General features: G+C 52.7%; 1 protein-coding gene and 1 pseudogene across 1 annotated transcript; one reads left to right on the forward strand and one right to left on the reverse strand.

Annotated features, from left to right (window-relative positions):
- Window positions 1-203: 203 nt before the first annotated feature.
- On the forward strand, window positions 204-8300 carry LOC127346902 (F-box/FBD/LRR-repeat protein At1g13570-like; annotated as a pseudogene).
- A 675-nt stretch (window positions 8301-8975) lies between these two features.
- LOC127292990 (uncharacterized) lies at window positions 8976-9633 on the reverse strand. The gene is made up of 2 exons (XM_051322543.2): window positions 9418-9633; window positions 8976-9318 (listed from the first exon to the last, which is right to left on the reverse strand). Exons 1-2 carry the CDS (start codon window positions 9467-9469, stop codon window positions 9110-9112), a joined length of 261 nt encoding a protein of 86 aa, XP_051178503.1. The 5' UTR covers window positions 9470-9633; the 3' UTR covers window positions 8976-9109.
- Window positions 9634-10033: the final 400 nt, after the last annotated feature.

Consider the following 10033-nt stretch of genomic DNA (forward strand, 5'->3'; position numbering starts at 1 on the left):
CCTAACGTATATTTGGTTTAGATATACGTCTCCGTAGACGGTCCGGTCACTTAGCATCGCCCCGCTGGAACAGGACACAAACGGACTTTTTTTTGTCTCCGCGGCTTCGGCACCACTCGAGATGCCTAATAAGGGCATCTCCAGCAACGCGACGCATTTTAGCGTCCGAAAATGTCCGCGTGCGTCCGTTTGCGTCGGCCAAAATGGTCGAAATCGACCGCGCGTCCATTTGCGTCGGGGGTGGCTCCAGAGGCACGACGCTTTTTTTGGGCGAATCATTTTTTAACATGAAAACATAATTTACATAGTTTAAAACATGAAAATAAACCCTAAACGCGTGCGCCTACTGCTGCTCGTCGTCGCTGTCGATCACGATGAGCTCCGGTACCGGCCACGGCCAGTTGGCATCCGGGGGAGCATACGCCGGGCGCGTCGACGGTGCTGGAGGTGGAGGCATCCAGGGCTCTGGCTGCGGTGGAGGCGCCCAGGGCTCTGGCTGTGGCAGCGGTGGAGGCGCCCAGGGATGCGGCTGTGGCGGCGGTGGAGGCGCCCAGGGATGCGGCTGTGGAAGAGGAGTCCAGGGATGCGGCTGTGGCGGCGGTTGTGGCGCGGTCAAGTCCTGGAGCGCCAGTCGAAGGAATTCATCCTCCGACAGGCCCGGCGGCATGACGCCGGTGGCGTAGCGGGGCAGCGGTGGCTGCATAGGTGGGTTGTTCTCAGAGACGAGGACGCCGAGCCTCACCATCTCGTCGTCCATCATGTTCTCGGGGAACTCAAATTTGTGGCCCTACGCCATGGCCTGCTGCCATTCGTGGAAGACGACCGCGACGTAATCATCGCTATCGTCCTTGACCTCCTCGTTATGGTACGCCAGCGCCTCGATGTAGTCGTCGTCGTCATCGTCGTTGTAGTGCCCACGCGTCGATGCCTGGTCACGACGCGTTGGCGCCTGCTGTCTTCGTGGACAAGTCGGTGATACGTCTCAAACGTATCTATAATTTCTTATGTTCCATGCTACTTTATTGACGATACTCACATGTTTTATACACACTTTATATCATATTTATGCATTTTCCGGCACTAACCTATTGACGAGATGCCGAAGAGCCAGTTGTTGTTTTCTGCTGTTTTTTGTTTCAGAAATCCTACAAAGGAAATATTCTCGGAATTGGACGAAATCAACGCCCAGGGTCTTATTTTTCCACGAAGCTTCCAGAAGACCGAGGGGGATACGAAGTGGGGCGACGAGGCGCCGCCACACTAGGGCCGCGCGGCCCAAGGGGGGCCCGCGCCGCCCTAGCGTGTGGCCCCCTCGTCAGCCCTCCGACTCCGCCCTTCTGCCTACTTAAAGCCTTCGTCGAGAAAACCCCAGTACCGAGAGCCACGATACGGAAAACCTTCCAGAGATGCCGCCGCCGCCAATCCCATCTCGGGGGATTCAGGAGATCGCCTCCGGCACCCTGCCGGAGAGGGGAATCATCTCCCGGAGGACTCTTCATCGCCATGATCGCCTCCGGAGTGATGTGTGAGTAGTTCACCCCTGGACTATGGGTCCATAGCAGTAGCTAGATGGTCGTCTTCTCCTCATTGTGCTATCATTGTTAGATCTTGTGAGCTGCCTATCATGATCAAGATCATCTATTTGTAATGCTACATGTTGCGTTTGTTGGGATCCGGTGAATATGGAATACTATGTTATGTTGATTATCAATCTATCATCTATGTGTTGTTTATGATCTTGCATGCTCTCCGTTGCTAGTAGATGCTCTGGCCAAGTTGATACTTGTAACTCCAAGAGGGAGTATTTATGCTCGATAGTGGGTTCATGCCTCCATTTAATCTGGGACAGTGACAGAAAGTTCTAAGGCTGTGGATGTGCTGTTGCCACTAGGGATAAAACATCAATGCATTGTCTAAGGATATTTGTGTTGATTACATTACGCACCATACTTAATGCAATTGTCTGTTGTTTGTAACTTAATACTGGAAGGGGTGCGGATGCTAACCCGAAGGTGGACTTTTTAGGCATAGATGCATGCTGGATAGCGGTCTGTGTACTTTGTCGTAATGCCCAGTTGAATTTCACACTACTCATCATGATATGTATGTGCATTGTTATGTCCTCTTTATTTGTCAATTGCTCAAATGTAATTTGTTCACCCAACATGCTATTTATTATTGGAGAGACACCACTAGTGAACTGTGGACCCCGGTCCATTCTTTTACATCGAATACAATCTACTGCAATACTTGTTCTTACTGTTCTTTGCAAACATCATCTTCCACACTATACATCTAATCCTTTGTTACAGCAAGCCGGTGAGATTGACAACCTCACTATTACGCTGGGGCTAAGTACTTTGATTGTGTTGTGCAGGTTCCACGTTGGCGCCGGAATCCCTGATGTTGCGCCGCACTACACTCCGCCACCATCAACCTTCACGTGCTTCTTGACTCCTACTGGTTCGATAAACTTGGTTTCTTACTGAGGGAAAACTTACTGTTGTACGCATCATACCTTCCTCTTGGGGTTCCCAACGGACGTGTGCTTTACGCGTATCAGTCGGCGGTGGATGGTTGAAGGGAAAATCCTTGTCGCCCATGAAGCCCGCCCTCCTCCTCGGATCCCTCTTGGTCGAGAGATAGGTACGCCAACTTTCAGAGTCAATGGCGTACGCCGGATCGGCACGGAGGTCCAGCGGCAGGTACCGCCTCCTTCGCCGGATCTCCGTGGCCCGATCTGGCTTGCGCGTAGGGACAGGAGGGACGAGCACCCGGCGGCAGCTGAGCCGCCAGCCGCCAGGCAGTTGCACGCCCGACCAGGCCTCGCACGACATCCATTTCCCATGCATCAGCCTCCCCAGCGTGGTGGACAGCGGCACCCTCTGTGTCCTCTTCTTGCTACCACTACCGGAGGCCTCGAAGATGTTCTTCTTCCGCATGGCGCTGCGGCGGTGGTGGTGCAAGTGGAGGTTTGGGCGAAGGAGGAACGGGGCCGGTGGACTTTTAAGGGCGGCCGCGCGCGGGATACAATGCCATTGAAGGCGGCGTAGAAGCCCAGCCGCCGGTCAACAGTGCGCGCGCAGAACAGGCAACCGTGCCATTGATGGCGAAGGCTGCGGCGCAGACGAGGATGCGCTGACCGCGGAAGCGAAGGCCGCCGAAGCGATGCCCTCAATGTAGGCTCGCTGCCAGGTGGGCTGGTGGAGACGCGGGCGTACACTTTGCACGTCCGCGCAGCGTCTGCAGAGACGCGAACCTGCCGCAAATATGTGCCGGCTTTGCGTCTCTGGGGACGGCCCGGTCAGTTTGCGTCGCGCCGCTGGAGATGCCCTAAGAGCATCTCTAAGAGAACCCGTAAATCCCATCGGAACTGAACTTTTCCGGCGGATTTACGGGTTCGGGCCCAAACTGGCGCCGATCAGTGACCGAATCGGTGGGCCGGCCCAAATCAAAATTTCGGGGGCCCGAGAAACTCCCTGCATGACCCCTATTAAAAGGGATCGCGGAGGGGAATTCGGTTCGAAAACCCTACTCCCCTCCGCCGTCTCCTCTCCCTCCGCTGCTGCCAGTCCCCCGCTCCGACGAGCAATCCACGCGCAGCCAGCCACCAATCCTCCACCTGCCGCCACACGATGGCCTCCCGTGGAGGTGCAGGCAGCCGAGCCGCGGGATTGGGCGGCGGCGATTCGCCGCCGCGTCCGCCCGTCTTCCGCAGGGAGGCGGAGCGGCTGAAGTGGAACCGCAGCGAGGGCGCGTGCAAGCGGAGTGCTCGCCGGAGGACCAACTGGGGGCTCACGCCCCCAGGGATGCTCGCCCGCTATGGCAACCAGGCGGAGAGCTCCTCCTCCGGGCAGTCCAGCCGCGCACCGCGGCTTCCCGTGGCGGCGAGCGGCGAGGAGGACGACCTCGTCCCCGCGTGCTCTCCAACCTTCTCCATCGGGGACCACGTCCACGGTAGCGACGAGGAGGAGGCGGTGATGGCGCAGACGTTCGCCATCAGCGAGGCAGAGGCGAGGGCCCGCTTCCGCCGTGAAGAAGCCGATGCCATCCGCCAGGTACGGGAGTACGAGGCCGCCCGCCGGGAGGCCCGCGTCCGCAAGGTCAAGCTCGAAATAGTCGAGCTTGACAAGGACAACGCGTGAAGACTTCACGCCACCGACGATCTCCGCCATCACTGGCACCGCCGCGCGCGCCATAACTAGTAGGCCGCATTTTGCTTATTTTAGCTATGTTAGGTTGTCGGTGTACTAGTATAATGTCAATTCCCCGCAGCATGTATGTATCGATGCGCAATCGGAGCATCTATTTCATCTATGAACTATGATCATCACCTAAAATTACCCGCGCCAATTCGAATTCCAGTTTCATTTTACGGGTTCTATTCTACGCCACTGCGAAATTCGAGAAAACTTGCGTTTTCGGTGAACTGAACTCGCGCTTTTCGGTTTGCATTTTTTCGGGCTCTACGAGAGAGCTCTAAGACCTTCTCTAACAGAGCTCGAAAAAGTTGAAACCGAAAAGAAAGGATTCAGTCTCCCAAAAACGAGAGTTAGTCCGTTTTTGGTAGTGGCGCAGAACAGAAACCGTAAAGGCAAACTGAAAACATGAAATCTCGCGGGAGAATTCATCGATGAACACATATAGACGATAATTATTGCTCCGATTGAGCACCAAACTTTACATAATTCAAATTAATAACCTAAATTAACTAATATCCGTAGCAGCGCGATCTAATTTTGCCCAAAAATCGGCCCGGTGGCCTCTACGCGCGACGGCGGCGGTGGTGGCGGTGGAAGGCGAGGCGGCGGACGCTTGGAGCTCCTAGTTGTCATCGAGCTCGACGATCTCCAGTTGGAAGCGGCGAGCGCGTTCTTCACGGCGCGCCTCCTCGTATTCCTGGACTTGCCGGACGGCGTCGGCCTCCACGCGGCCGCCACCTGAGCGACGACCGCCTCCTCCTCGTCGTCGTGGTGGATGTAGTCCTCGGTGGACACGACCGTCGCCGCCGTCTGCGCGATGACAGCCATCTCCGCCTCCTCCTCTGACTCTTCCTCCTCCTCCGACTCTTCCTCTTCCTCCTCCGACTCGGACCAACGGAGGCGTCGCGAACCGCCGGTGGAGGACCCCTCGCCTCCGAGTGCGTACTTGGCGAGCTTCCCCGGGGGCGTTAGCACCCTGTTGGTCCACCGGCGGGCGCTGCGCTTGCGCGCACCCTCCGAGCGGACCCATTTCCGTCGCTCCGCCTCGGTGCGGAATACGGGCGGACGCGGCGGCGAGTTCCCGCCGCCCAATCCCGCGGCTGGGCTGCCAGCACCTCCACGGGAGGCCATCGCACGGCGGAGGGTGGAGGTGCGGTGGCTGGCTGCGCGTGGATTGCACGTCGGAGCGGGGGACTGGCGGCGGCGGAGGAAGAGGAGACGACGGAGGGGAGTAGGGTTTACGAACCGAACTCCCCTCCGCGATAATAGGGCCGTGCGGGAAAATGTTCGGGCCCTGAACTCCGTATTCGGACCGGCCCACATTTTCGGTCACTGATCGGCGTGCGTTTCGGCCAGAACTCGTAAATCTGCCGGAAAAGTTGGTTAGAGATGCTCTCCACACCCTGTCCGTAGTTGCGGCGGTCGGGGGCTTTCATTGCCGCTTCCTCTTCTTCCCCCGGTAGGCAGCGATCTCCCCTGCATTCCCCATTACCCTACCCTAAGTTCCCGACGGCCGACGAGACGGCTATCTGTCCAAACACGAATTTCCTCCAGAACAGACCTAGGGTTTCCTGAGAAGGAGAGGGGGAGAAGCGGGGAGATTGCCCCAGCGCCAGCACATCCTCGCCCTTGTTCTCGGGTCTCAGTTGATGAACGCCATGAATGTGAGTACTTTATACTCCTCCGCGTAGATATTTGTTAATAGAGAAACGATAATAGTATGGCCAGTGGCCACAATTGCACCATTTTGTTGAGATTTTTCTTAGTTTCAAGTTTTAACAATGAGACTATCAAAATGTGCATCTTCGAGGCAAGATGAAGATTGGATCTTTGTGATAGTAGTAAGAAATGAACTTTGATTTGTTCCATTTCATGCCTAACGCAGCAGCACAATGTTGCCGGACAGTATTTTGCTCAATATCCTTGACCGTCTCAATATCCGTGAGGCTGCAAGGACCAGTGTCCTTTCTACACGATGGCGGCAGCTGCCATCTGTGCTCTCTCAACTTAGGATATTTTTTTTGGGACTTCCTGCCTGGGGGTCCATCCATATGCCATGGTGATGAAATTGTTCAAGTCAATACAGCTGTGGTTGAAGCTACAAAGAGTATCCTGGGACGCAGGGATTCGAGCAGAAACACCATCCAGTTCCTCTGCATGAAGTTCTTCTTGAGAGATGATGACTGTATATCCATTGGACATTCTGTTGGTCACACCATGGCAACCCAGAAGGTTGAGGTTGCCGAGTTCATAGTTTTTACCATGAGGCATGTCTGGCATTGCAACAACGATGATCTGGTCAACTATGGGAGACAGTTTATGTTGTTCTTTGATGCTTGTCCATGTGTATTTGGTGGACTGACACGCCTCCACCGAGAGAATTTGAGGTTTTGTGAATTCGACACCTCTAATGTCCTCAATACTTGCAAGCGATTGAAGCATCTACGCCTGTTCAACTGTGACTCTGGAAATTATACCAAGCTACAAGTTGAACACTCGCAGCTCAGTGAGCTTTCCTCGAAATAGGCTTTCGCCCCGCTATATTAATATAGCAACCAATCGATACAAGATAGCAAGCTTCGCTGGGGCAAACAGCACAACAAGCCCAAAAGAAAGAAGAGAGAAAATATATAAGAAACTAATGCCGACACCGATAGATTGACGAAAACGAAGATAGCCCGCAATCGCTGCGCCCTCCGAGAAGTCTCACCGCTTCCTATTGTTGATTGCTCTTTTGAAAGAGTTGTGCTCCACTCGCTCCCAAAACTCACACAAATGGCCTTTGAGGGATGGATCTCTTTCGAAGATCCGATAAAAGTTGGTTATGTCCCACTGCTTCAGGCTGTAGGCCTCACTAACGTTTGTCTTAGTTGGCACAAGATGGTTGTTGAGTTAAGTAAGTTTCTTGGGGATATCTCTGTCCTGGACCTGAAGTTGCGATTTGACGGGGAAAATGTAAGTTATTCCTTCCTCGAAGATTTGGGTTCAACTGGAATAAGATCATTTTGCTTGCTGTTGCTTGTACTTCTTTCTGCTCATCTCATTCATGTGTTTATTTATGGCAGATTTGGGCTCAACCAGAATATCTCACAAAAAGGCTGCCACATGTGTTCCGCCAATTAAGGTTTCTGAATCTAGTTGAAATAGCTGAAGGGTATGATCTCACATGGACACTATTCATTCTTGAAGCTGCGCCTAACTTGAAGGAGCTATACATGACAGTATGTTGTTACTTGTGACTCCCTCTCTCCTTTTGCAATGCATGCACCTGCGCTGGATGCTAAATTTTGCAAGATTTTCGCACTGAATACAAATGGTTGCAAAGAAACATTTTTTCAGTTTGACTGTTTTTTTTCGAGGATGACTTTGACTGTGTTTCTTATGTTGTGCAGGTATGGCATCATCTCTGTATAATGAGCACGGATTCAGATGATAAGGGTGTAGACTGGGAGTCATCTGCGTCTGATTTCCAGCACCACAATCTAGCCACGCTCACCATTTTTGGCTTTCAGTTTGCAGACTACATGGTGAGCTATGTCAGATGTTATAATCGAGATGCACAATAAACGAAGAACGAAAAGAAAAACACTGCAGGGGACACAAGATTTTAACGTGGAAAACCCTTGCAACACACAAGGGAAAAACCACGGGCGCCAGCCAGCAAAACTTCACTATTTTCGGTGGTGTTTACAAACGCCGTGGATGTACAATGATGCGATGAAACCCTAGCGGCGGCTTACAGGGAAATATATATAGACGGTGGCAACGATCCGTACGCTTCGGCCCAAGCCTCCGGCGACGGGCCTCGCTCCTCTCGTCAGAAGTTAGCCTCCCTTTAGTATATGAATTTGGATCACAATATAACATCAGACACGTGTAGTAAAAGCAGCGGCGAAGCTACAAGACGTGTTCCTGTACGATAAGCTGACATGCAGTAAGTGTCACATGAATCCTCCACAACCATTTGGATTGTCGTTTACTAAGGAGCATCAGTCTTCAGTGAAGGAGAGAATCACCGAGAGGATCAACTCCTCTGCCAGGATTCACTTTCCAACAGAAATATGGGCTAATCATCGTGCAAAAGTGAAGTATCCGTAGAGAGTTCATTAAGTTTGTGCTGTAATTCCTCTCTAAAACGTTGACCAACGGGGAAATGATCCCTCCCTTGGCTATACGTTGTTAGGTAGAATGAGACTCTCCCCGCGGATGGACGCGGATGGATGATAACCCGGTTTATTCGCCACTCCTGCGAAATTACCGCGGATGGGGATTCGAACCCAGGTGGGCTGGCTGCGCACTCGCTTGCCTTGCCACTGAGCTAGAACTCAGTTCTCGCTGTAATTCCTCTCTAGCCTTGTAAAGTTTGCTCAACACATATTCTGTCGACGTACTTTGCTGGTTTTGTTTGTAGCTGCAACGCATGCTCTTGTATAATTTTTAATGACTACCAAGGAAGAGGAGCATGGCTGGAGTTCCTGTGATGTTTGTTGTGTGGAATGGAATGGGGAAAAGGCGTAGAAAATGAACATTATGGATTTTAGTGTTTTGCTTCTTTTTAGAATCTAGCATTTCACATGGAATCAATTTTTATCCTGGTCTCAGACTATCTGTACAGTACAGTACAGAAAATTAACACCCTGTCAGCTTTCGAGCTATCCAGTTTGCTAATATACTTTTGCTAGTTCTGTTTTTTTTCCAGCAGTTTCTTTGCTTTATATGTTGCTTGCCTTTTGATTCTCTGGGCTTGGCGCCGTATGAGATCACATTTAGCTGTTAATTACACCCGCAAGCCACGGAAATGCTGCACTACTTTGCAGCCGATTTGTTACTTATTTGAAGTCGCACACTGCAGCTTTATTCAACCCAAAGTCCCAAACTCAAAGAGAGTACCCCAAGAGGAATGTGATTCAGCAGTTCTTGGTGGTGCAGTTCTCCTGGGAGCCGCTCTGGAGGTGGAGCACGCAGCCCTTGCCGTACTTGGGGGCGCACAGGCAGTGGCACGCTTGGATCACCTCGCCGGGACGGTTGGCGCAGGTGATGTTCCCTCCCTGGATGCACCGAATGGTCTCGCAGGTCGCCCCGGAGTCTCCCGCATCCCCAAACACCACGGCGAGCCCTGCTTGGTCGAGGTCAGAGCAGGCACGCGGCAAGAAAGCATAAGACATCACATGGTGTATAAATCTCAAGTTACCAAGGAGCCAGGAAAAGGACTTACCGGAGGAGAGGAGGAGGACGAAGGTGAGTGACAGCTTCATGGTGGCAGCCATGTATGTGTGTGCTGCGTTTGCTTCGCTGTGATCTGTTGTTTCGGCGCCGATGGCGTTGCTCTTATATAAGGAAGCTCTGAATTTGCTATCGCGTATCAAATCGGCTTACGTGCGCGTACGGCTTCAGCTGCCAAACTGCTCAGATCCGGCGCAGCTCTCTCTGAACTTCTCGCTCCGTGGTTCACTAGATTGGACGCGAGATCACGCGACACGCACGTGCAGATGCTGGTTGCTGGAGCAATACGTAGGTGCTTGCGTCGTCGTCGTGCCGCAATTCGTGGAGCCCAAAAGTCAGAGACGCCCTTCTTATTTTGCGAGAGCTCGTGGATCGGCACACTGACAAATTGCTTGGTCGCCGAGCGATGGGGTTGACCGTTCGTTCAACCGCTGTGTGGCGTGACCTTTCTCCGTTGACCGTTCATCTTTTGACTTGGGAAGAGTGATCTCACGTTCAACACAATCTGCGCTAGATCCAAGACGGTCCACTCGAACAACCATCATCATCTCCTCCTTTCTTAATTGGTGATCCGATTTACCGAGATTCACCGTGATGGGGATTGCCCA

The sequence above is a fragment of the Lolium perenne genome, chromosome 4 (genome assembly GCF_019359855.2).
Source record: "Lolium perenne isolate Kyuss_39 chromosome 4, Kyuss_2.0, whole genome shotgun sequence".
NCBI classification, from domain to species: domain Eukaryota; kingdom Viridiplantae; phylum Streptophyta; class Magnoliopsida; order Poales; family Poaceae; genus Lolium; species Lolium perenne.

Bases quoted from the DNA above. Each gene is read 5' to 3' on its own strand.
- LOC127292990 (XM_051322543.2), bottom strand. From the start codon at position 9,469: ATGGCTGCCACCATGAAGCTGTCACTCACCTTCGTCCTCCTCCTCTCC. The intron at 9,319-9,417 runs GTAAGTCCTTTT...TCGACCAAGCAG, and splicing joins CGTCCTCCTCCTCTCCTCCG to GGCTCGCCGTGGTGTTTGGG.